The sequence below is a fragment of the Gorilla gorilla genome, chromosome 14 (assembly GCF_029281585.2).
Source record: "Gorilla gorilla gorilla isolate KB3781 chromosome 14, NHGRI_mGorGor1-v2.1_pri, whole genome shotgun sequence".
NCBI classification, from domain to species: domain Eukaryota; kingdom Metazoa; phylum Chordata; class Mammalia; order Primates; family Hominidae; genus Gorilla; species Gorilla gorilla.
In genome coordinates this window covers 23,159,221-23,185,308 of record NC_073238.2, presented here as the reverse complement: position 1 = coordinate 23,185,308, position 26,088 = coordinate 23,159,221, and the positions used below count along the sequence as shown (strand labels likewise).

General features: G+C 48.6%; 1 protein-coding gene across 1 annotated transcript in view; it reads right to left on the bottom strand.

The window, feature by feature from the left end:
• The window catches only part of LOC101128212 (proton channel OTOP1), a 31,753-nt gene extending 25,895 nt beyond the window's left edge, over window positions 1-5,858 (bottom strand). Inside the window, 2 exon segments of the mRNA XM_055360456.2 lie at window positions 3,124-3,128; window positions 5,461-5,858. Coding sequence (XP_055216431.2) covers window positions 3,124-3,128; window positions 5,461-5,858 — 403 coding nt within the window.
• Window positions 5,859-26,088: the final 20,230 nt, after the last annotated feature.

Here is a 26,088-nt window from a genome sequence, read left to right as displayed (position 1 = left end):
AACTCTGCCTCCTGGTTTGAAGCAATTCTCCTGCCTCAGCCTCCCGAGTAGCTGGGATTACAGGCACCCCACAGAGCGAGACCCCTGTCTCTACAAAAATCAATTTTTAAAAAATGAGCCAGGCGTGGTAGCACACACCTGTAGTCCCAGCTATTTGGGAGGTTGAGGCGGGAGGAGCACTTGAGCCCCAGAGTTCGAAGCTGTGGTGAGCTATTATCACACCACTTCATTCCAGCCTGGGAGACATAGGGAGACCCTGTCCTTATTAAAAGATAAAAATAAAATAAAGAAAGAAAGAAGACTGTGCAGGTGTTGCCTCCTCCCTGAACCTCGCAGCCTTCCTGCAGACCTGGGCTCCTCCCAGGCCCCTGGTGGTAGCCCTGCTCAAGGGTGCTGTGCTGCTTACTCTGTCCCCACCCCCAAGCTCCTAGAAGTTGAGGGCTAAGTGTCACAGGTCATGCTCCCCAACTTCCCAGTGAGGGCTCATTAGCTGTTTGTTTATTGCTGTTTCTTTACCTGAACATCAGCTCCACCTGAGCAGAGCCTTTCATAGCTGAAACCCCAGCACCTAGAACAGAGACCAGCAAATGATTCATAATTTGCTGTGTCCCACCATATCCAGCTTTTTGTATTTTTAGTGGAGACGGGGTTTCACCATGTTGGCCAGCCTGGTCTCAAACTCCTGACCTCAGGTGATCTGCCCACCTCAGCCTCCCAAAGTGCTGGGATTACAGGTGTGAGCCACCACACATGGCCTGGTGCTTACTTTAGAATGCTTTTCTTTATATTGAAGTGCAGTTGACTTCCCAGAACTATCATCTTCTTCCCTGGAGCTTCTATCATCATTCACTTATTCATCCACCCATCTAGTCATCCATCCATCCACCCAATCATTCAATCATTCAATTAATCAGTAGATACGAATTGGCATTTACTACATGTTAGGCACTGTGCCAGGAGCTCGGGATACAATGGTAAGCACATTCAGACAGGGTCTCTGCCTTTAGGGGCTCAGTCTGGCTACCCCAACAGTCACTGAATAATACAATATCCTGCTTGATTAGTGCTAGAAAGAAAATGAAGAGTGCTATAAGACCATACAACATGGGGGCTGCCCCTGGTCTGAAACTATCAGGAGAGGCTTCCCAGAGGAAATGACTCTTACTTGCTGAAAGACAGAGGATGGCCTGGAGCTGACAGGTGCAAGGCAGCAGCACTTTCTACCCTGTGACCTCCACATCCTTCTCTCATCTGGACTGAACCTCCTTTTGCTCCTCCTGCCGCCACTCTTTACAAGGGCCTGTGAAATGCTCAAGGAGGATGAGACCCTCCACACACAGTCTGATTTCCTTTCCAATGAAAGCCAAGCCTGCATCTGATTTTTTGGCAGCCACATTCGCTTGTTTGTGTTGAAATCGTGACACTATGTCTATATTTTCCATTGGACCAGAAATATCATCTAAGAAAAGAAATAAGTAAGAAAATGCATGCAGTTAAGCAAGACCCTCATAGTGGCCCCAGAATGGATCTTGAGGATCACTGATCTTTTTCCTGAGGGACTTGCTCTCTGCCTATTGATCTAAGATTGTCACCAACACCAGGGCAGAGCTGAGTTCCTGGGTCAAACCTGTCTTTCCAGCTAGAATTCCAGAGGAAACCCCAGTCCCTGTTGGGGCTGAAGGTGCTTCCTTTTGGCATCGGGGCCTCTCGACACTAGTAATTAGCTTCTTGCTTCTTTGAGGAACCCACAAGAATGACCAGGGCTTTGCAAACTGCTTCTCTCAACATCCCCCAGCTCCTCCCAGAGAGTCGACTGGGATTCTTATCTTACTGATGAGGAAAGCAGAACTCAGAAAGGTGAAGGTGATAGAGCTGAGACCTCAAGCTAAGCCCTCCAGAGCCAACAGCGTTTCCATGATACACACACCTCACTTGAATTACATTATTATGGGGCAACTCACTGAACGTCTAAACAGCTACCACCTACTGAACACCTATCACGTGCTCTCTCTACCTTGCCCATTTATTCCCTCTCTACTTAGTGTCCCAAAGACACCTCAAATGTAGCATGTCCATAAGAGAACTGAAACATGTCATTGGTTTTGTGTCCCCACCCTGCTCTTCCCTTTGGCTTCCCAATCTTGGGAAATGGTGCAACCATTCACCCATAGACTCAGGCGCCAATGCTCGGAGTCAACCTGAAAGGAGGCAGAGAGAGAGGAAGAACAAAAAAACACAGATGGATGGATGGATGGATGGATGGAAGGATGGATGGATGGATGATGAATAAGTGTGGATGGGTGGATGGATGCATGGTGGATAAATAAGTGAATGATGATAGAAGCTCCAGGGAAGAGGATGATGGTTCTGGGAAGTTAACTGCACTTCAATATAAAGAAGAGCATTCCTTGGATAAGCATAGACTGAGTAGAAAAAAGAAGAAAGAAGAAGAAGAAGAAGAAGAAGAAGAAGGAGGAGGAGGAAGGGGAGGGTGGGGACGGGGAAGGGAGGGGGAGGGAGAGGGGGAGAAGGAGAGGAGAAGGAGAAAGAGGAACATTCTAAATGCACCAGGCTGGGCGTGGTGTCTCATGCCTGTAATCGCAGCACTTTGGGAGGCAAAGGCAGGCAGATAACCTGAGCTCAGGAGCTTGAGACCAACTGGGCCAACATGGTGAAACACTGTCTCTACTAAAAAATACAAAAATTAGCCGGGTGTGATGGCATGTGCACCTGTAGTCCCAGCTAATCAGGAGGCTGAGGCAGGAGAATCACTTGAACCCAGGAAATGGAGGTTGCAGTGACCCATGATCTAGCCACTGCACTCCAGCTTGGCAACAGAGTGAGATTCCATCTCAAAAACAAAAACAAAAACAGCAGGGGAGAGAGGAAGAGAGGAAGGAAGAGAAAGAGAGGAGAGAGGGAAGAGGGATAGTAGAGGGAAGGCTAGAGGAAGGAAGAGAGGAAGGACGGATGAAGGAGGAGAAGAAAGAAAATGAGGAAAAAAACAAGGAAAGGGAGAATGGGCATGGTGACTCACACTGGTAATCCCATCACTTTGGGAGGCTGAGGCAGGCAGATCACGAGGTCAGGAGTTCGAGACCAGCCTGGCCAACATGATGAAACCCCGTCTCTACTAAAAATACAAAAAATAGCTGGGCATGGTTGCAAGTGCCTATAATCCCAGCTACTTGGGAGGCTGAGTCAGGAGAATTGTTTGAACCCGGGAGGCGGAGGTTGCAGTGAGCCGAGATCGCACCATTGCACTCCAGCCTGGGTGACAGGGCAAGACTCCATCTCAAAAAAAAAGAAAAAAAAGAAGAAAAGGGAGAGAAAAGGGAAGGGGAGGGAATAGGGAGGGAGGGAAGAGGAAGAAAGGAAAGGAGAAGGAGGGAAGGAAGAAGGGAGAAAAAAGGATGGAGGAGAAAAAGAAGTGAGGAACAAAAAAGGGGGCTTTGACTGTAGGAAAACACAGGTAAAGGCTCATGTGTATAATACTTTTTAGCCTGTGTAAGTCAATATCCTAAAATAACACTTTGTGTCTTGTTTTAAATAGCACCAGGTTCACTGTCATTTACAGAGTCACAAAACCATTAACTTCCCTGAAACAACCAATTTCAGAACAGGAATTTGGGCCACCCTGCAATGGTGTCAAATTTCCCCAAAAGCAAGATGAACTAGATCCAGTCCCTGAGCCTAAGAAGTCTAAAATCTCTTCTGGATGATAAGGCTAATATTCAACAGTCATAATACAAGGCAGAAACAGACAAGGACCAAAAGAGCTTTACAGAAGGAGGGCCATGGTGGCCCATGGAAGTGAGGAGTAATTCCTGCCAGGCATTTGTGAAGAAGGTGGCATCTGGCCAGGACCTTTGAAAGAAGTGTGGAAAGGAGGCCTAGTGTGTGCTGGGCAGCCACCTCATCAGTCACTGGATCCTATCCAGTGTGAGATCCCCATTCTACAGATGCCGACACCAGGGTTCAGGGTAAGGAAGGCAATCAAGTAACTTGCCCGAGGTCATGCATGCAAGGAACACGGAAGCCCCACTCTAATGGAGATTTAAATTCAGGTCTAATATGAGAATCCAAGTGGCAATGTGTGATGTGTCTGGACCACGTGGTGTGAAATGCGGTCGGCCTCTCCTGGGAAGGTTACTCAGACAGAAGCTTTCTTCACAAGCATGCTCCCCATGGCCTCCTCCCTTTCACCTGCACCATGTCTGTCTCCCATTCAAGACTGGCAACCCCAGCCAGGCACAGTGTCTCATGCCTGTGATCCCATCATTTTGGGAGGCCAAGGCAGGAGGATCACTTGAGGCCAGGAGTTTGAGAACAGGAGACAACACAACGAGGCTCTATCTGTACAAAATATAACAAAACTTAGCCGGGCAAGGCCATGTGTACCTATAGTTCCAGCTATTCAGGAGGCTGAAGTGGGAGGATTGCTTGAGCCCAGGAGGAAGAGGCTGTAGTGAGCTGTGACTGTGCCACTGCACTCCAGCCTGGGAGATAGAGCAACATTGTCTCAAAAAAAAAAAAAAAAAAAAAAAAAAAAAAAAAAAAAAAAGATGTGGCAGCCCCTTGAGAAAGGAAGAGTTCCTATCTTGACAATTTCAGCCAATGCCCGTGAGTACCAGCAGGAGCCTCTATCCCTCTCTGCCCCACCCTGCATCCACGCATTCATTACATCATTCATCCCCCCTCATTTTCTCAACACCCACTTCGTGCCAGGCCCTGAGGTGGCTCTAGGACCGAGAGACAGGGATCACAGAGCTCCCCAGTGGAGTGAAGGGTACAGACATGTCGACAAGAACACTGGAACCCAGTGCGGGCTGGGAGCGTGCGGTCAGACCTGCAAAAGCAGGGAGGAGAAGGGGGTCGGAGAAGCTTTGCGGGGAGAATGGGGTGAGGCCTGAGGCCTGTCTCGGAAAGCAGAGGGGCAGGTGGGGGAGTGGAAAAGACATTCCTGGAGGAGGGAACCAAAGGTGCTGAATGTGCAGAGGCAGAGATCCTGCGACAGGAGAGAAAGTCCTCGAGAATGACCCCAGCACAGGATGAGAACAAAGGAGGGGATCAAAGGAAACGGGCCCTCGGGGGCCGGGTGCTAGAAGGCTCTGAGTGTCAGGAGAGGGAGCGTGACCTCCATCATGGGGTCAGTAGGGCCACTGTATGGCTTTAAGCCAGGGAAGGACAGGAGAGGTTTCTGTAACTGTGGCTGTAATGATGGAAGCGTCTGGAGGCGGAGAGGAGGCTCCTGCGGCGACCCAGGCTTCAGAGAGAGAGAGAGAGGAAAGAAGGAAGGGCAGATAGGAAAGCTAGGAAAGATGCACAGAGAGACCAAGGCAGAAAAGGCTGAAGGGAAGACGGCAGCCGTAGGAAGGGGGCAGAGCCGTCTCAGGATGCAGCCAGCGGGCGAGGAGGCAGAGACCCGCTCGCCCGGTGCCTGGACTCACCAGCCGGTGCAGCCAGCCGGCGCCGGCGTGCGTGTCCTTGAGGCGGAAGAGGCGGCGGTGCGCGGAGCTGCGGCCCACGTACCACAGCATCCACAGCAGCTGCAGCAGCATGAGCGCCGTCAGGAAGCACAGCAGGTCGCTCTTGCTCACGCCCGCGGCGTGCACGGCCCAGGCCAGCAGCAGCAGCAGCCCCGCCACGAACACGATCAGCCCATACTGGCTGCTCAGCATCTCGGCCAGCTTCTGTGGGACGCTGGCGCGCACACCGCCCCTCCGGGGGACCGGGGACTCCGGGGACCTCGGGGCCGACGGCGAGGGAGGCGGGCAGGCCGCGGGCCCCGATGACCCCGCGACTGAGGCGCTCGCAGCTGCCCAGGGCGAGGCGGGCGACCCCAGGCCCTCGAGCATCTTCAAGACACCCGCGCCAAGTCTGGCCCCGGGGGTGGCTGCCGTCGGGCCCCGCCTGCGCTCCTGGCTCCTGTCCTTGCCCCGACGCCTCTGCCAACCAGCACCCCCCTTTTCAACTCCCCTCTGATTCCTACCCCACGCCCCTGACAACCTGCCCCCTCTCCTGTCACTTCCCGACGCCCGCCCTCCCCTCTTCTGCCCCTTCGTCCTCAGTCAAGGTACCACCCTGTCCACTTACGCAGCGCCCCACCCCGCTGACCCGGGATTCTACGAGCTCCCTTGTCCACTGCCCCTCACTGGGCAACGCCCGGGGCAGCCATCTGTCCCCTCCGGGACCCATGCGGACCGCTCCCCCTCCTGATCCCTGGGACACTGGCCAGCCCTGCCGAGACACTAGCGCGTCCTCCCGCACCTCCGCCCGCGCGCCCGGCCCCCGCCCACCCTCTGCAGCCCTCACCCCTGCGCCGACGCCCGCCCACCCAGCCCTTGTCCCGGTGCCCCAGAAACGCTGGGTGACGAGAGATGCCTCCCAGGGTCCCGGGGTTGCGGGGCTGGGGAAAGCGGGTCTCCCGGAGCCAGCCGGAGGTGGGGTGTGTGCGGGGGGCGAGGCTGCTGCCAAGAGGGGCGCACGGGGCTCCACAGGGGCGTGCGATGCTCCGGGCCTTCACCGAGGGTCTCCGTTGGGGAACCCAGAGGTCCAGGTGATCCTGCCTGGGTCCGTGTCCGAGCGTCCGACGGTCTGTCCTTGTCCCTGAGTATTTCCGTATTGTCTTCTCTGTGCCGATCACTCTGTGTCTGGCCGTCTGTTTTCGGGTGTGTCTGGTTAGGGGTAGAGGAGCGCCCGTCACTGGCTCTCTGAATTGGGGGAGGGGCCGCCTTCTGTGGGTTTTTCTGTTTGTCCGTCTGGTGTGCCTGTGTGTCGGCTGCGAGATGCCCAGGCGCAGAATAAGACCTGAGCCACTTTCTAAGAAAAGAGACCATCCCGTACCCTCCCCCAAAGGAGCGGCAGCCGTTCTGGACGCAGAGGAGCTGGAATGAGGGAGACCCCAGGGTCTGCCCTGGGGCTACTGGCGCCCAAGCATCTCCACCAGCCCCTTCCAAAGCCCCAGTGCCTGCCTTGCACCTGCCTGCTCCCGGAAGGAGACTGTGTCTGCCAGGGCGCCCTGCTTGGGTGCCATTAAGTGGAGGTCTGGGAAGTTTCCGCAGAAGAGCGTTCTACCGGTCGGGCGTGGCTGACAGGAGGCGGTGGACCCCAGCCCCCCAGCCGCAGGTAGGAGAGGGGAGTTGGGAGCGAGCCTGGGGTGAGCCCCCATCCCACCATGCAGCAGCCCAGGGCTGGGCCCCGGAAGACACCCTCTCCCCCTTGGTTTAAGGCTCTTGCAGTCTTGAAATTCTTAATTTTTGAACAAGAGGGCCCAGGTTTTTGTTTTGCGCTAAGGGCAGCAAATTGCAATAGCAGGTCCTGACTAGTAAAGGAGGGGTGGGGAGTCCTGGGCCAGCAAGAAGTCAACCTGAGGGACCTTGCTTTGCCGCCATCATTCTTCCAATTCATGCATTCATTCATTTGATCAACACATATGTATGTGTTGACCTATGGATCATTTGCTGGTCTCTGTTGTAGGCGCTGGGGTTTCAGCTATGAAAGGCTCTGTTCAGGTGGAGCTGATGTTCAGGTAGAGAAACAGCAATAAACAAACAGCTAATGAACCTTGACTGGGAAGCTGGGGAGCGTGACCTGTGAGACTTAGCCCTCAACTTCTAAGAGCTTGGGGGTGGGGACAGAGTAAGCAGCACAGCACCCTTGAGCAGGGCTACCACCAGGGGTCTGGGAGGAGCCCAGGTCTGCAGGAAGGCTGCGAGGTTCAGGGAGGAGGCAACACCTGCACAGTCTTCTTTCTTTCTTTATTTTATTTTTATCTTTTAATAAGGACAGGGTCTCCCTATGTCTCCCAGGCTGGAATGAAGTGGTGTGATTATAGCTCACTACAGCCTCAAACTCTGGGGCTCAAGTGCTCCTCCCGCCTCAGCCTCCCAAATAGCTGGGACTACAGGTGTGTGCTACCACGCCTGGCTCATTTTTTTAAAATTGTTTTTCGTAGAGACGGGGTCTCGCTGTGTTGCTCAGGTTGATCTCAAACTCCTGGGCTCAAGCCATCCTCCTACCTCAGCCTCCCAAAGCACTGGGATTACAGGCTCCAGCTACCATGTCCATCCTCCTGCACATTCTTTAGGCTTAGGAGTGGATGGCCAGGCGGAAGGGAGCAGGGGTCTGGAAAGGCAGTCCAGAGAGAGGATCCAGCAAACCTACTAGGAATCCTCCACCTTCTCCCCTCCTCTTCCTACCAACAGCCAGAGCAACCTGGGAGGCTGAGCTGAAGATGGAAGAGCCTGTCTGCATGTCTCCCCAGTGACTAGTGAGGCGGCTTTTCCTCCCGAAGCTGGACCTTACATCAGTGAGAAATAAACTTCCATTGTGCTAAGCCACCAAAGTCTGAAATGTTACAGCAGCTAGCAGTACTTTAACCCGTTGAGTACAAAGATAAATAACACTCAGTCACTATCTGAAAATCAAGTGGAATGCCTGTCTCTGGGTTACCTGCACTTTTTGTTTGTTTGTTTGTTTGTTTTTGAGATGGAGTCTCACTCTGTTACCCAGGCTGGAGTGCAGTGGCACAATCATGTCAGCTCACTGTAACCTCTGCCTCCTGAGTTCAAGCGATTCTCCTGCCTCAGCCTCCCGAGTAGCTGGGATTACAGGCGCCTGCCACCATGCCCGGCTAATTTCTGTATTTTTAGTAGAGATGCGGTTTCACCATGCTGGTTAGGCTGGTCTCAACTCCTGACCTCGTGATCCACCCCTTGGCCTCCCAAAGTGCTGGGATTACAGGCATGAGCCACCACACCTGGCCTGCATTTTTTTTAAGAAGCAATGAAATGAAAGTTTCTGGAGGCTAAAGTCAGCCCCCTTTATTGTAATCTCAAGACAATGTTAAAACTCACTGAGAGCCTGTAATCCCAGCACTTTGGGAGGTCGAGGCAGATCACTTGAGGTCAGGAGTTCGAGACTAGCCTGGCCAACATGGTGAAACCCCGTCACTACTAAAAATACAAAAATTAGCTGGTGTGGTGGTGCACACCTGTAATCCCAGCTACTTGGGAGGCTGAGGCAGGAGAATCTCTTGAACCCAGGAGGCAGAGGTTGCAGTGAGCCAAGATTGTGCCACCGGACTCCAACCTGGATGACAGAGTGAGACTCCATCTCAATAAATACATAAATAAAACTGAGAGATTTACCCACACTGTGTTCTGCCTTCCACCAGTGAGATTTTTTTTCAAAAGTCTGAGCCACACGGGGCCCCCAATTTCTTATGACTGACCCCTGCTCCATGATGGGCAGATACAAGGGTCAGAAATGATGCTCTGGTGGTGCCCAGGCCTGCTGTTTTCACCACATTTGGCGCATGTTACCCCTGCCCACACTGTGTCCTGAGAACTGTGTGGCATGGCTCAATCAGTGTAAAAGCTGGAAACGTCCTGACCAGGCAGCTGCTTCCCAGTGATGATTCAGTACCACGCAGATGGACAGGGAGGCATGGTGCCCTCAGGCATGGGCTCCCTTCCTTTTTTTCTTTTTTTTTTTTTGAATACTTTAAGTTCTAGGGTACATGTGCACAACATGTAGGTTTGTTACATATGTATATATGTGCCATGGTGGTGTGCTGCACCCATTAATTCGTCATCTACATTAGGTATTTCTTTTAATGCTATCCCTCCCCTTTCCCCCCACCCCATGACAGGCCCCAGTGTGTGATGTTCCCCATCCTGTGTCCAAGTGTTCTCATTGTTCAATTCCCACCTATGAGTGAGAACATGCAGTGTTTGGTTTTCTGTCCTTGCGATAGTTTGCTCAGAATGATGGTTTCTAGTTTCATCCATGTCCCTACAAACAACATGAACTCATCCTTTTTATGGCTGCATAGTATTCCATGGTGTATATGTGCCATATTTTCTTAATCCAGCCTATCATTGATGGACATTTGGGTTGGTTCCAAATCTTTGCTATTGTGAATAGTGCCGCCATAATCATACATGTGTATGTGTCTTTATAGTAGAATGATTTATAGTCCTTTGGGCATATACCCAGTAATGGGATCGCTGGGTCAAATGGTATTTCTAGTTCTAGATCCTTGAGGAATCACCACATGGTTTTCCACAATGGTTGAACTAGTTTACACTCCCACCAACAGTGTAAAAGCGTTCCTATTTCTCCACATCCTCTCCAGCACCTGTTGTTTCCTTTTAAATGATCACATGAGCTCCCTTCTTCCAGTGAAGTTGACAGGATTTCACAAGGCCAGAGGCCCACTGGCACTCTCAACTATCAGAGATACTAGAAGGTCCCAAGGAGCAATTAGCACATTTTGCCCCCAGTCACCTTTGGTGGTAGCTATGTAATCCTAGTATTTTTAAGAACAAAAGAGTTAGACAGTGTATTCACTTCTTTTTTTTTTTTTTTTTTTTGAGACAGAATCTTACTCTGTCTGGAGTGCAGTGGTGTGATCTTGGCTTACTGCAACCTCTGCCTCCTGGGTTCCAGTGATTCTCCTGATTCAGTCTCCCGAGTAGCTGGGATTACAGGCACACACCACCATGCCTGGATAACTTTTTGTATTGTTAGTAGAGATGGGATTTCACCATGTTGGCCAGGTTGGTCTTGAACTCCTGAACTCATGATCCACCCACCTCGGCCTCCCAAAGTACTGGGATTACAGGCATGAGTCACTGCACACAGCCAAGTGGGTGGGTCTAACAAAGTGCCACTAACTGGGTGGCTTCAAAACAATGAAAATTTATTCTCTCACAGTTTGGGAGGCCAGAAGTCCAAAATCTAGATGTCAGAAGAGCCAAGTTCCCTCTGAAGGCTCCAACGGGGGGTCATCGCCAGCCTCTTCCAGTTTCTGCTGGTTGCTGGCAACCCCTAGCATTCCTTGGCTTGTGGCTATATCACTCCAATCTTTGCCTCTGTTGTCACTTGACCATCTTTCCTTTGTATCTGTGTCTCTTTTCCTCTTCTTATAAAGACACCAGTCATAATGGGTTAAGGGCCCAACCTACTCCAGTATGACTTCATTGTAATTTACATCTTAATTAAATCTACAAAGACTCCATTTCCAAATAGGGCCACAATCAGAGGTACCAGGGGTTAAGATTTCAACAGATCTTCTGGTGAGCAAAAATTAAATCTATAACACACAAATGATAGTCAAGATATGGAATTAACCTGTGCATCCATCAATGGATGAATGGACAAAGAAAATGTGTGTATGTATACACATTGTATACATACACAACAGAATATTATTCAACCTTAAAAAGGAGGAAATGGCCGGGCACAATGGCTCACGCTTGTAAACCCAACACTTTGGGAGGCCATGGTGGGTGGACTGCTTGTGCCCAGGAGTTCAAGACCAACTGGGCAACATGGCGAAACCTCAACTCTACAAAAAAAAAAAAAAAAAAAAGGCTGAGTGTGGTGGCTCACGCCTGTAATCCCAGCACTTTGGGAGGCTGAGGCAGGTGGATCACCTGAGGTCGGGAATTTGAGACCAGCCTGACCAACATGGAGAAACCCCATCTCTACTAAAAATGCCTGTAATCCCAACTACTCAGGAGGCTGAGGCAGGATAATCACTTGAACCCAGGAGGAAGAGGTTGTGGGTGAGACAAGATCACACCATTGCACTCCAGCCTGGGCAACAAGAGTGAAACTCTGTCTCAAAAAAAAAAAAAAAATTAGCCACACCCAGTGGTGTGCACCTGTAGTCCCAGCTACTTGGGAGGCTGAGGTAGGAGGATCATTTGAGCCTGGGAGGTCCAGGTTTCAGTGAGCTGAGATTATGACACTGCACTCCAGCCTTGGTGACAGAGCCAGACCCTGTCTCAAAAAAGAAAAAAAAAGGAAATCCTGACATTTGTAACAGTATGGATATGAACCTGGAAGATACTATGTTAAGTGACATAAGCCAAGCACAGAAAGACAAATGTCACATGATCTCATTTATATGTAGATCTAAAAAAGCTGAGGTCATATAGGTAGAGAGTAGAATAGTGGCTACCAGGGGCTGGGCAGCAGGTGGAATTTGGGGGTTGGGAGATGTTGGTCAAAGGGTACAAAATTTCAGTTAAGTAAGAAGAGTAAGTTCAAGAGATCTATTGTACAGCTTAGTAATTATAGTTAATAACAATTTATAGCATTTTAAAAATTGTGAAGAGTAGATTTTAAGAAATCTCACCACAAAAAATAAGTATGCAAAGTAATGCATATATTAATGTACTCCATCTAGCCATTCCACGTGTACCCTTGGACTTCAAAACTTGGAAAAAATGAATTGAAAATATAAACTTTATGTCTCAACATAAGCTCCATCAAGTTCAAGACACTTCTATAAGTCATGCTACAGCCATTTAGCCCATCCCTAAGGAACTGAAGGTCCTGAGAATTTAACCATATCAATGCAGTCTTTTACACATTAACTGAAGAGAAAAGGGTACCCTTTACAGATTAAGATTATGAAACAAAAAGAAGTTAGGAGGAGCCAAATCAGGACTGTAATGATTTCCCATCAAAATTCTCCGAAAATTGCCCTTGATGACAGGAATAACCAGAAGCATTGTCATGGTGGAGGAGGACTCTGCTGAAGTTTTCCCAAGAATTTTCTGCTAAAGCTTTGGCTAACTTTCTCAAAACCCTCTCATAATAAGCAGATGTTACCATTCTTTGGTCCTCCTGAAAGTCAACAAGGAAAGTGCCTTGAGCCCCAAAATACTGTTGCTATGAGTTGTGCTCTTGACTGGTCTGCTTTTGCTTTGACTGACCCACTTCCACTTCTTGGTCGCCATTGCTTTGATTGAGCTTTGTCTTCAGGATAGTACTACGAAATCCATGTTTCATAACTTGTTGCAACTTTTCGAACAAATGCTTCAGGATCTTGATCCCACTTTTTAAATTTCCATTGAAAGCTCTGCTGTTGTTTGCAACTGATCTGGGCACAACAGTTTTGGCACCCATCAAGTGCAAAGTTGGCTTTCAGTCAGAATTGTGTAACCTGAACCAATTTGACGTCTATGACACTGTCTATTGTTTCTGCTATTGTTAACTGCTGTTAATCATCAGTCCTCTTTGATTAGGGCATAAACAAGATGAATTTTTTCCTCAAAGATTCGTGTGTAGGGTCTCTCACTGAGGGCTTCCTCTTCAACATCATCTCATACCTTCTTAAAACAAGTTATTCATTTGTAAGCTGTTGATTTCTTTGGGGCATTGTTCCCATAAACTTTTCATGAAGCATTAGTGATTTTACCATTTTTCACCCAAGCTTCATAATAAATTGATGTTTGTTCTTGCTTCGATTTTAGCAGAATTAATGTTGCACTGATGTGGTCTCTTTTCAAACTGATGTCTTATCCTTCTTAGTGTCTCAAACTAGATCCTGTTCAGACATGTTATGACAAGTTAAAGACTCTGTCTCAAAAAGTCTTTTTTTTAAGTAATAGGACAATCTTCATACCATCCTAATTGGCCAGTTATTAGCTCTTGGGAAACTGGGTTTTAACTAATTGTTTTAAACACATGCCAGCCTTAGACTTCTATCCATGTTGTAAACATACTCTTCAAGAAAAATAAAAGATATAAAATGTGTGAAGGCTGACACTGGGGCACTGTCCGCCCAAGCTCCCTCCAGGGAGTGTGATCCAAATGCCCTCCCTTCCCGGGCTGCAGCCTCAGTTGTGCCAGACCCTCACATCACTGCCTGATTCATCACTGCCTGATTCGACTGCCTGATTGTGGCCTTTGCCTGGCCTTGCTCCCTATTTTAAATGACACTCTCACCACACCTTCACATACCCATGACCACAAACTGGGTTTACTTCTGTCTACTCATCATGCCTGACTTTCCCCTTTGCAAACATCATGATGGGATGTGATATTCCTGATCCTAGATTCTGCTTTCCCTTTCTTTCCCTCTCCATTACCATTTATTGAGTGGGCACCTACTGTGTCAGGCACTGTAATTGGTGTTTTACAAACATTATTACCCACAACCCTATAAGACAGATATTGTTCCCACTTTACAGCTGAAAAAAAATTACAGGCTGACTACCCCTTCTCTGAAATGCTTGGGACCAGAAGTGTTTTGGATTTTGGAATATTTGCATTGTATTCCAAAACCTGAAATGCTCCAATGAGCATTTCCTTTGAGTGCCATATCAGCAATCAAAAAGTTTCAGATTTTGAAATTAGGGATACTAAACCTGTACTACTGAAGGACTTGCAGCTAGTAAATGGCAGGGTATGATCTGAACCAGACACAAGTGGTGATTAAGTCAAATCATTATCAGAAGTCACCTTACAGAGAAAACAATCAACATGAGGTATATTCTGTCACAATGCTTATGCTGTTTAGATTTAATGTAGACATATTTGCATTTGAAAGTGCAAATACTGTCTTTATAAAGTCTTTGAAGAACAGAGTTAGCCCTTGTTATTTCTATGGTTAATTCAAAGTGCTAATAGCTAAAAACCAGAAGTCATTCCAAAGTTTGCATGAACAAAACTCACAAGAAAGTTATAAAAATATTTTATTTAAATGGTACAGAAAAAATGTATACTTAAAAATGATTAAAACTTCACATTAGGACATGCTAAAAACCCAGTAATTTACACAATGATAAAATCTAAAGTGATGGGAAAACATAAAATATTTTCATTTGGTCCTGTCACCTAACAAAACTATCATAAATATGAGATTATAGTAATTACTAAAGCTGGTTAAAGACACATGACAACATAATTCCTTTATACACATCCAGTCATTTTATACAAGGAACTGCTATCCCTTAAATGGAAGAGTGAACTATTTGTTTAAAATATTAAGAGTGCATCATGTACCTATAATGAAACCACTTTCTCCAAAGACTCAAACAGATTAACATTGCAAAATAGTATTTCTGTATCACTGACTTCTGAAAATTTTAATAATTTAAGAATATGCAAGTGAAATATAATTTATTCTGGTTTCAACAATAGTTATACAAAGTCACAATTTTCCCCAGGAAACCATTCACTTCATAGTTGCAAAAACACACTGTAGCTTTTCTGTTAGGGTCTGCCATGCTTTCAGCTAGCTGAATGTTTAACCATTCACTTGAAATTTACGTGTCCAGCCATGCACAGTGGCGTGGGCCTGTAGTCCCAACTACTTCGAAGGCTGAGGCAGGAGGATCACTTGATCCCAGGAGTTCAAAGCCAGCCTGGGCAATATAGAAGACCCTATCTCTTAAAAAAAAAAAGTATATGTCCTTAAATCTGAAAGAAAACCAGCATTTATGTAACAAGTAAAACATTCTATCTTAAGGTATTGCATTTAACACTAAAAAGCATAGTTCACTCTGTGATCTACAACGTTGTCTGAGTCTCCATTACAATTATAAATTCATGTCAGAGTAGGAGCTCCCAAACATCTGTAAAAACTCAAAATTCAAGAGTGAAAGAAGGGGCTGAGCACACGAGAAGGGGAGAGATGGGTGACAGGGTCAGGTGAGGAAGTGTTCTGAGATGTGTAGGATTCCTCCGGGCCCAAAGCAGCTTGTGGCACCACATGCGTACAAGAATGAAGGGCCTCCTGTGAGGGCTCCCAGTGGTTCCAAGACACAGCAAGGTGCCTGAAGGAGGCTGGAGACACTGGCGTGGGCATGGAGGTGCTAGCAACTATTTTCAGACTGCTAACAATGAGACTATGTCCATTTCTTCTTTGTACAGTTACCATTGACCTTCCATTAAAATCCCACAGGGAGAACGTGCTGTTTTTAGCAGAAATGTCAGTTTCCATGAACTCCTTGAAAATTTAGTGTATTAACTTTCATTTTCATGAGCTTCAATTTCCACACCTCTCAACTGCTGTATAAAGCAGGTTTCCTGCAAGTTCTGATGTAAGTGACCTGACAGGAGGCACTATCTTTGTCCTTCTCAACATGCCTCTAAGCATCTGGAGTGAGTATTCTCAATATGCACTTATTTAATAACAGAGTCATCCGACACTCAGAAAACAGCCTCCACTGTGTAAGGCAGCAGATCTCAGGATGGGGTGATCTGTAGGGAGGCAGAAATTCTATAAATAACACCAAACAAAAGCTGATTGTGTCATCCAACACATTTTTATGAGGAAGTCAGAATAATTAGAAGATGGTAGAATTTTTTTTCCCAATTGGGTAAAATTGTCCATTCTTCCTGTATTCCCATTTCTTAAGAATGATCTAGCCAACAGTCATTGAATATAAGCTGACACAAATTAATATAATTTCAACATAAAATGGTCTAATGTGTGAATTTAACTATATTGGAAGGTACAAATCCTGTCTTTATGAGGTCTTTGAAAGGCAGGGTACCTTCTCTAAAAAGTAGTCACTTAGAACCAACTTTTACAAAAGAAAGAGTCTCAGCCCCCAACCCCTGCCAGCCTGGGCAACATAAGGAGACTCTGTTTCTACAAAAAAAATTTTAATACTTAGCCAAGCGTGGTAGCACATGTTTGTAATACCAGCTCCTTGGGAAGCTAAGGTGGGAGGATCGCTTGAGCCCCCAGGTGGTCAAGGCTGCAGTGAGATGTGATCATGCCACTGTACTCCAGCCTGGACAACAGAGTGAGACACTGTCTCAAAAAAAAGGAGTCTATCTCAGAGTTCAACGAATGGATAATTCTAGTGTGGGCAACTCTGGTGTAAACATGACTGAAAATAATTCACAAATAGTCTGTTACAGCTCCATCCACTGAAAATTGTCATAAAAGACATTTTTCAAATGAGTTCATTTTTAGAAAAACCATTCCAGATATCTTACCTTCGGAAATCATCCAAGGAGTGTGATAAACATTATAACCCCCATAAACTGGGTAAACAACAACAATGGAGTGAAAAACGACCACACATGCCATAAAGCAATGTTGAAGCTGAAAAGAACATGACATAAACAGTTGACAACTCAAATATGCATCAATATATTTTATTCTAGAATCCAGATTTAAAGTATTCAATGTAGAAAAGTTCATCCAGTCAGCAACTTTCTCCATGTATCATATTCCTCAGCTATGTGACTTAGCCAATACTGGAAAGAAAACTCTAGATATACTTACACAAGTATCACAATTTCTTCAAGAAGACCCTGGAAATGGAACCACTAAAGGTCTCCTAATAGGCGTTGACATGGCTTAATAGAAACTGAAGTCTCTTAGTTTCTACACTTGAACAAGAATTTAAATGGCTACAGCCCATTTTTATGACATCACACACTAAACTATCATGGTAAAAAATACCAAAATGTTTTCTCTTAAAAACAGAATGAAAACAGTTATCACTTATAAGCTGCTATTATATATTTCATTGAGAAAAACACTATTCCTGTCATCAAAGTAAAATTAAAACACTTTCTAAGTATAAAGATTGTTAATGACCGAAATTTCTAAGAACAGAATAGGAAAAACTATATTCAAATAAGTTCAGATGGTTATTGGTTTTAATATATAACATTTTGATAAGTATGAGTATTAAATAACTGTAATCACACTGTCTAAAAAATTAATACTTCTGGAGATGATCTTAGCCTTATGGGAAAAAGTAAAACAACATATCTGCATGCCCCCACATACAGGTTAACAATAACCACATCACACTGTCAAACACCCTTGAACTTCAACTACAGAAAATAAGTCATAGAAAGAATATGTATAAAGGTATATGGTTCTTCCAAAATAAAAATTCAATTAGGCCGGGGGTTGGGGTGCACGCCTGTAATCCAGCACTTTGGGAGGCCAACACAAGCAGATGGCTTGAGGCCAGGAGTTTGAGACCTGCCTGAGCAGCATGGTGAAACCCCATCTCTACAAAAAATACTAAAAATAGCCAGATGTGGTGGCACATGCCTGTGGTCCCAACTACTCAGGAGGCTGAGTGAAGTAGGAGGATCACTTAAGCCTGGGAAGTCGAGGCTGCAGTGAGCTGTGATCATGCCACTGCACTCCGGCCTGGGTGACACAGTGAGACCCTGTCTCCAAAAAAAAAAAAAAAAAAAACCAATTGATATAAAGAAAGAAAAAACTAGAGAGCTACGCACAACATAGGAAAAGTAGTTTTCTTTCTGGTTGGATCATAGGATATATTTCCTTTGTGTTTTTCTGTAATTTACAGAATTTTTTTTCCTCAGTGAGCAAGTATTACTTTTATAAACCCAAAAAAACCCTGTATTTTTCATTGAGTATTTAATTAACTTATGAAGAACGTTATTCATTGTGGCATTGTATGAGTATAAATATAACGAAGTCCAACAACAGAAGACAGGTTAAATAAATCATGTTATGTCCATGCTGTGAAAACTATGCAACTGTTTAAAAAAAAGAGACACATCTATATGTACCATTATGGAAGAATCCTAAACTATAAGGATCCACTGAAAAACAAAAGGAAAAAAAGATGAACAACCACTTTAGAAAGCAGTTTGTCATGATTTACTGAAGTCAAAGGTATGTACATCCAACAATTTTACCCCTTGGGGTTTATATATATATATACACACACACATATACATACATCTCTACACCCAACAGAAATGTGTTCACTGTGCTACAAGAGCCATGTACAAGAATGCTCTTTATAGCATCCTTCATGGTAACCCCAAACTGAAAAAAAATCTAAACACAATCAACAGTGGAAAAGAAAACTGGGATTCAATTAAACAATGGAATGCTAAAGAGCAATGAAGATGAGTCACTGTTCCCGGCTATAATATGAAAGAACTGCACACAGTGCTGCACACAGCCAGCTCAATGTGAAGGAATACACCCTGTATGAATCCATTTCTATAAAGTTCAAAAGCACAGCTGAAACAAAAATAGAATATCTAATGGAAGAAAAGCAAGTAGTTACCATGAAGGTCAGAGCAGTATTTACCTGTGGCAGGAGGGATGGTGCAGTAACTGGGAGGGAGAATGAAGGGGGTTCCCAATGTACTGGCTCAGTTTACACCAATGCTCACTTCATGAAAATTCATTCATTAATTCATTCATTTCAGTTTTTTCCACTTTTCTATATGTATTGTATGTCATAATAAAATAGACTTAAAAAGCAAAATGCAGAATATGTACAGAATGTCACCATCTGTGCTTTAAATAACTAGATCCATAAATAGAAGGAGAAAGAGATACTAATGGAAAGGGAACCAGAGAGCATGAATGACCAGGAGACTAATTTTCTGTTTTAACTTTTTTACTTTCGAAGTTTGGACCAAGTATATCACTATCTGATCAGGAGGAGGGGGGGTCGTTGTCAGCCCAATCAGCTGCCACCGTGAGCAGTGGACACAGGACCAGCTTCTGGGGATGATCCTGTCCTCTCCTAGCACAGCCCCGTGCATGGACAGGGCATCCATGCCATCCGTGTCACCCAGGGCAGGTCACTGAGCCTCCCGCAGCCCATTTTCCCGAGTCGCCCAGGTGCGGTGGAGCACATGCAGCACAGTTGTTTTAGGAATTGGATGGCTCACTAAGCTCCTGACAAGTAGTAGGCTCGGCACGTGGCTGTGGCACTTTTTTCTAACTGCCTGGGTTCCATCTCAACTCCCAGAGAGTGAACATCCCGCCTGTCATCTCAGGACTGGTGCTCTCCGAAGCATTAAGTAGGAAATTGAGAGTAGTAGCAAGTGAGACTTAGGGGGCAGGTAGGCAGAAATCAGTGATGGCATAGCCGCGCCACCATGACCATCCTGGCCATTGTCTCCTGTGTCTCCTGCTCCTCGAGGTCTTCAAAGTCTCATGCCGCCTTCTCCAGCAGCTGCTCTCTGTGATGGGAGGGTGGGCACAGGGTGGGTTTGTGGGTGATTCTGCTGAAGCCAGGGAGATGACGTCTGTCCAAGGACCCTCAGCCTGGAGCCCAGGCTCCAGGAAGCTCTGTGGGGGACAGCTGACGTCACTGGGCATCTCCTTTCGGTCTGCTCTGCTCACAGAAACCTGCAGGACACTGCCCATAAGATGAAGTGAGCAAAGAGGCCAGGCCAGTCCTTCCCAGCCCCATGGAAGCCAGTTCAGCAGGACCCTACATGGATGGGCTTCTGCAACTGTGAGCAAAGGGGGCCCATCAGGCTGTGCCCAGCCCCTAGGACACACAAGGGAAGGGCTTCTTCCCAATACCTGCCACCTGCTGCCTCTGCACAGCCGTGGTGTGCACACTGCTGCAGGGAGCAGGCACCCTCATCCCTGTGGCCCATCTCCCCCTTCTTGTCCTCATTCTGAGGCCATAGAAAACTGGCCTGCAGCACTCTCACCCTCAACCTTGCCCTGCTGGGAAAACTTGGGCCCTCAACTAAACTCGGGCCCCCGGACACACTCGCTCGGCCGCAGTTCTCAATCTTCCCTCTGCCTGGAAGGCCCTGTTGTGTGTTTCACACTTGCTAAGCAGAGTCCCCTCTGAACTCAGCACCCTGGATCCAGCCCAGCCCTCCTGGATGCACTTGCCAGAGCAGCCCCAGACCCCGCCAGTCCCTCCCACTGACTCCAGTGCAGGTCAGTGAAGGTGACTATGACAGCTCTGGTAATCCTGGAAGAACCCCCAGGATTGAACACAGCTCTTGGGCTCTGATTACAGCCGATTACCATAATGGAGAGAATATCTGGATTCTCCCCTAATTTCCTCTCCTCTTACAATTTTCAATTAAGAGCCTAATCTTGATGGAAAATGGCTGCTTTCTGGAGTATTCTCTGCAGTGCTGATTCGTCATTGCTAAGTGCTTTTTCTAGACAGATAGAGGCTCTCGATGATTCCAGATAAAATCAGAGCAAAGGAGCTTACCCAAAGAAAGGAGGAGAGCAGAGCAGCAATAGGCTGTGCCCTGGAGCCCTTCCCGCTGCTGGAGACACCAGGTGGGTGAGGGGTCTCTTGGGCCCTTCCAGCCTGCAGAGCTGCTGAGAGTCAGGTCTGGCTGCCAACAAAGCAGCTGAAGTCTTGAGAAAACTTCCTGATTGCATTAGCGAGGTCGCAACACCAGGACATAATCAAATCTCCCTGGAGGATGTGGCTTCAGGAAGGGCTGCTACAAGCCAGTGGCAGAACAAGGGCAACCAGCGTCAGACACGGTGGAAGGTCCCAGAGCCGAGCGTGGGTGGACATCAGAGGGGTGTGGGCTACACCATCTGGGTGCAGGGGCCAGCAGGCAGTGCAGGTCCACCCAGCCCAGGGCCAGCCTTTCCCAGCAGTCGCATGCAGAAACCTGGCACACGTCATGGGGCAGCGGTCCCACATCATAGGCCCTCCTGGTGTTAGCCGTCAGGAGGGTGCCTAGAAAAGTCTCCCACAGCCACAGGGACAGCAGGATCTGAGCCCACCCTCCACACCAGGAGCCTGCCCAGCACCACAGGCAGGGCCCGGGTGCCCTGCTCAGGAATGAGCTCTGCTTCCAGCTTGGCCATCCTAGTTCCACCCTGTCTGTAACTTAGCCAACCAGGAAGATGGGTGTGACGACCACAGAAAATCCCGACACAGAGCTGGCATGAAGGAGCTGTGCCTGTTGGAGCTTCAGAGTCCTCAGGCCAGGCTGGCCCTGGCTCTGCCACCTCCTGGCTGGAATGCCTTCAGGCACCTACTGAGCCTCTCAGGGGCTCAGCATCCTCATCTGTGGGACACGGATAATAATAGGGTTGTTTTGAGAGTAAAAGCACAAAACACAGAGCCTGGCTGGAGAAAGCACAGGTAGCTGAAGTCAGCCAAGGCTGAGTTAAGTGTTCTTCTTAGAAAAGCGGACAGGCCATTCCCTGAAGGCATCAGTGCGGGCAGGAGGGAACCTGCACTTTGCAGTTCCAACACCTCAGGACACAATTCCTGCTAACCTGACCCACAAAAGACCAAAGGACACACCCAAGATCCTGGACCAACGTCCCACAACGATGCCTCCTGGTTTCTTCTCTAAGAATACTTCTTAAAATGTTCCCCAGGAAGCTAACTCTATATTCCTAATGTATGGACCATGGAAAGAAAACAAGTGTCTCAATAGGTTTGTTCAACAAATGTGCAAATGCAGAGATGAACAAAGATGCCCAAAGTCAAGGAGCAGCTCAGTCGCCTCCGACATGCTCGGGGGCCACATCCACCTCCAACCTCTGCCCTGTTCACACTTTCCTCCACCCAGATTCCCCTCTTGCCCTGGCACTCCAGGAATTGTTTGATGTCCTGGAAGCTCCCTTTCTCTGTTCCACAGCCCCTGAGCCTGGCACCTCCCTGCATGCGTGTCCACCTCGCCCACCGAGTTCCAGGAGCAGGCGTCTATCCTGCTCGCCCTGACTCAGCAGGGAGGGCTGAGCTCTGGAGCCTGCGTGGACCCAGACTTGCCCCATGGCCTCCTGTGCCTCTGTGTTCTCCTCACCCTCGACTCACCAAGGAGCCCTGAGGACGTGAGAACTGGAACATGCCCAAGACCCACATCGGGGCCTGGCACACACCAAGCGCCTAGTGAACGCTTGATGACTGAGGACAGCATCGCTTCTTCTAAGAGAGGAAAAAAAGGAAAGTCAACCAGAGACAATTTGTAAAAGATGGCTTTTGACTGAGGCCTTGAAGGATGGGCAAGGATGGGCAAGGGGAGGGGGGACTCAAAGTGCAGGATGAGAAGGCTCTAGGTGCATGAGTGCCTGTGCATGTGAGCATGCATGTTCATGTGTGTGCATGTGTGTGTGTGTGCATGAGACTTGCAGCCTTGCATGTGTGTGTGCATATGCATATGTGTGTTCATATGAGCATGCATGTGTGTGCCCTAGTCCAGACAGGGTTCTGAGTACACTGTGGGGGACAGATGATTTCAGACTCCGCCCTGAGTCTGAAATCAGTGGGACAGATGACCTTGAAGAAGGCCTTATGGCTCACTTAGTGTGAGCCAGACTCCATAGAGACAGTGATGGCAGGACACACGCATGGGGGTCCACCTTCCCAGAGCTGGAGCCCACATAGCTCCAGGACCTCAAGGGAAGCCCAGGGGCTGAGGGGCCCAGGAGGCCCATCCATGTGATGGACCCAAGGAGACTTTGGTGGCTTCTCTGTTAAGATTTGAAGGGGGCCAGGTGTGGTGGCTCACGCCTGTAATCCCAGCACTTTGGGAGGCTGCAGCAGGGGGATCACGAGGTCAGGAGTTCAAGACCAGCCTGGCCAACATAGTGAAACACCATCTCTACTAAAACTACAAAAAAAAAAAATTAGCCGGGTGTGGTGGTGGGTGCCTGTAGTCCCAGCTGCTTGGGAGGTTGAGGCAGGAGAATCGCTTGAACCCAGGAGGCAGAGATTGCAGTGAGCTGAGATCGCACCATTGCACTGCAGCCTGGGAGACAGAGCAGGACTCTGTCTCAAAAAAAAAAAAAAAAAAAAAGATTTGAAGGGAGCCCAGGGGGCAAGACTGGGTGGGCACAGGATGGAGATAGTGACACCCTTGGTCTTGGGTAGCCCCTGCCAACCCCAGCATATCCTCAGCAGATAGGGTGACAACAGCGCCTCTACCTCTAGTGGGAGGCGCAAGAGAAATTCACGTGATGCACTTGCCTGGGCTTGGTGAGTGGAAAGCTCCCCACTGACTCGAGCGCTGGTGGTGAGGATGGAGAGGGAGGTGGAGATGGAGGCGACAGCATGGGCAGAGCAAGAGCACAGCCGTGGAAGGGAGGTCCTCCCAGCTAGCCTTCAGGAGGCCCATGGCCAGTCTCGGGGCAGGAGGAAAGAATGTGGACCAAAAGCGGAACGTCCAGCCAGGGGAGGCCCCAGCAATGACTGTATCAGGGCTGAGTGTGATCACAGGAAAAGTCACCTAAGGACTGAAATCCAGTGGAGTCAAGACTACGTGGAAGCCTATCTCTCCATGATGGCAACTTTGGAAGAACGTGTGACCTAGTGGAAGTGCACAGAAGGCACTGCTGGCCGGAATGGGTCCTCGGGCCGTGGTCTCGGGGCCGGCTTCTCTCCCTTCCCCAGACCTGCTGTGGCTCCATCCCCTCTCTCCTGCATCCTGGGATTGCCTCCAATTAACTACCTGCTTACAAGCCTTTTCTTTATTTTCTTTTTTGCTTTTTTTTCTTTACATGTAAAGCATGAGTCCATCTGGAGCTTATTTTAAAGCACAGTATGAGGACTGACATTGACCTGTTTTTTTAAATGAAATAACTAGTTGTCCCAACCCTGCTTGTTGGATAACACTGCTCTGTTTCAGTACCCCCACTGTCATACACCCGTGGGTCCATACCCCTGGGCTCTCCATCTGGGCACTCCCCTTCCTGTGGCACCTCCTTCCTGAGGGCCGGCCTCACCCAGGGCCCAGCTGCCCTCTCCATGGCCTATGTCTTCCTTTCCTGATGCCTCAGATTCCCCCCATTCTCTGGCACTCTTTCCATCCTCCTGGCCTCACTCTGCACCTCCCCTGAGGTGCAGGACTGCCCTGCCCCAGCCCCCAGCTTCCTCACTCCTGAAGCCTTGTGCCACTGAAGCACGAGCTCCAGAGTGCGCCTGGATGGCAGCTTCTCTCCTGGCCAACAAACCCCTGGTGCTGGCTGCCCTCCCAGCATCTCCCCTCAACTCCTCAGCTCCACCCCAGGGCCTTAACACACACATGCCTAGCACACACACATACAAACATATGCACACGCAGACATGCACACAAATGTACATACGGACTTACACAGACACATACAGATGTGCACACACTCGTGCATACACAGATGTGTTCATGCAAACACACACGTGCATGCTCACGGGTACGTACACATGTGTATGTTATGCTAAGAAATCCATTTTGTGTAGAAGACACTCAGGCTCAAATATGTGTCCAAAGTCACACAGCTATGGAGTGGCAGAACTGAGGTCTCTAGTGCACACAGCCCCGACTTACCGCAGTTCCACTTAACAGTTTTCAACTTTATAGTGATGCAAAAGCCATCCACAGTCAGCAGAAACCCTCGTGTGAGTCCCACACGGCCAGTTTTTCGCGTTCAGTACAGCAGTCAATGATTACATGAGGTATCCGACACTTGACTACAAAACAGGCTTCGTGCTGATGCTTCTGCCCACCGCAGGCTCAGGGCAGTGTTCTCAGCAGGCCAAGGTGGGCCCCCACACTGTGCTATTCGGTAGTCAGGTGGACTCAGTCATTTTCCACTCGCAGCGGCCTTATCGGGCTGCAGCCAGGGGTAAGTTGAGCAGTGTCTGTACTTTTAGCTCCACCCTGGGTATTTTTAAGTGGCAGATTTACAAAAAAAAATAAAAATAAAAATGAAAAAATACAGCGTTCCAAATAGTAGGGACATAAAAGGAAAGAATGCACGTTGCGGTCAGCCCATGCCTGGGAGCATAAGCACTTCAGGGGCATCAGCAGGCGTGACTGGCTATTGTTCCTGCTCTTCCTGGCAGCAGCGGCCTGGGCCTGAGAGGGATCACCCTGGCCACAGCCCTAGGCAAGGCTGCTGGGAGCCGGGAGCCGCCGCGCTCCGCGGTAGCGAGTCTGCGGCGCCACCTCGTGGGTGCTGCGTGGAACTCCCCGTGGTGCGGGCCGGGAAGACCAGGTCCTCACAAAGCCGGAGCCCGAGCACAGCGGTGCGAGCTCGCCCCAGGGCATCCCACAGCACCCGGAGACGGGGGCTGGTCCCCCAAAACCCTCAGGGGTGAGAGGAAGGAGGTCCCCAGCCTGCTGAGAGCTGTCCTCTGAGCACGCACTCGCGCACACTCACACGTGCATGTGTGCATCCTCGGACACCCTGACGCGTTCACATGCACGTACACGCGTGTGCACACGCACAGTCTTTCACAAGCGTATGACGCGTTCACACGAGTGTGACCCGTTCACACGCACGCACACTCCCTCTCCCTCGAGCCTGGAAGGCGCACTGGGCTCATAGGGGTGGAAACCTCTACCACGGCAGAGGCACAGCGCCAGGGCCAGGATGCTCGCTTTTATTTCAGACGTGAAAACCGAGGCCCGAAAGAGACAGCCAGTGTCCAACCCTGTCCAACGTCTCTGCTGATCGCGCCTCCTGTGTGCGGCCGGGGCCGGTGTGAGGGCAGCGGGCCCACCGCACGCCTGGCCCGCCCCAGGGCCTCGAGCCACTTCCTCAGGAGCTCCTGGCAGCTGCAGCGACGGCGTGCCCAGCGCCCGAGGGTCCCATGGAGC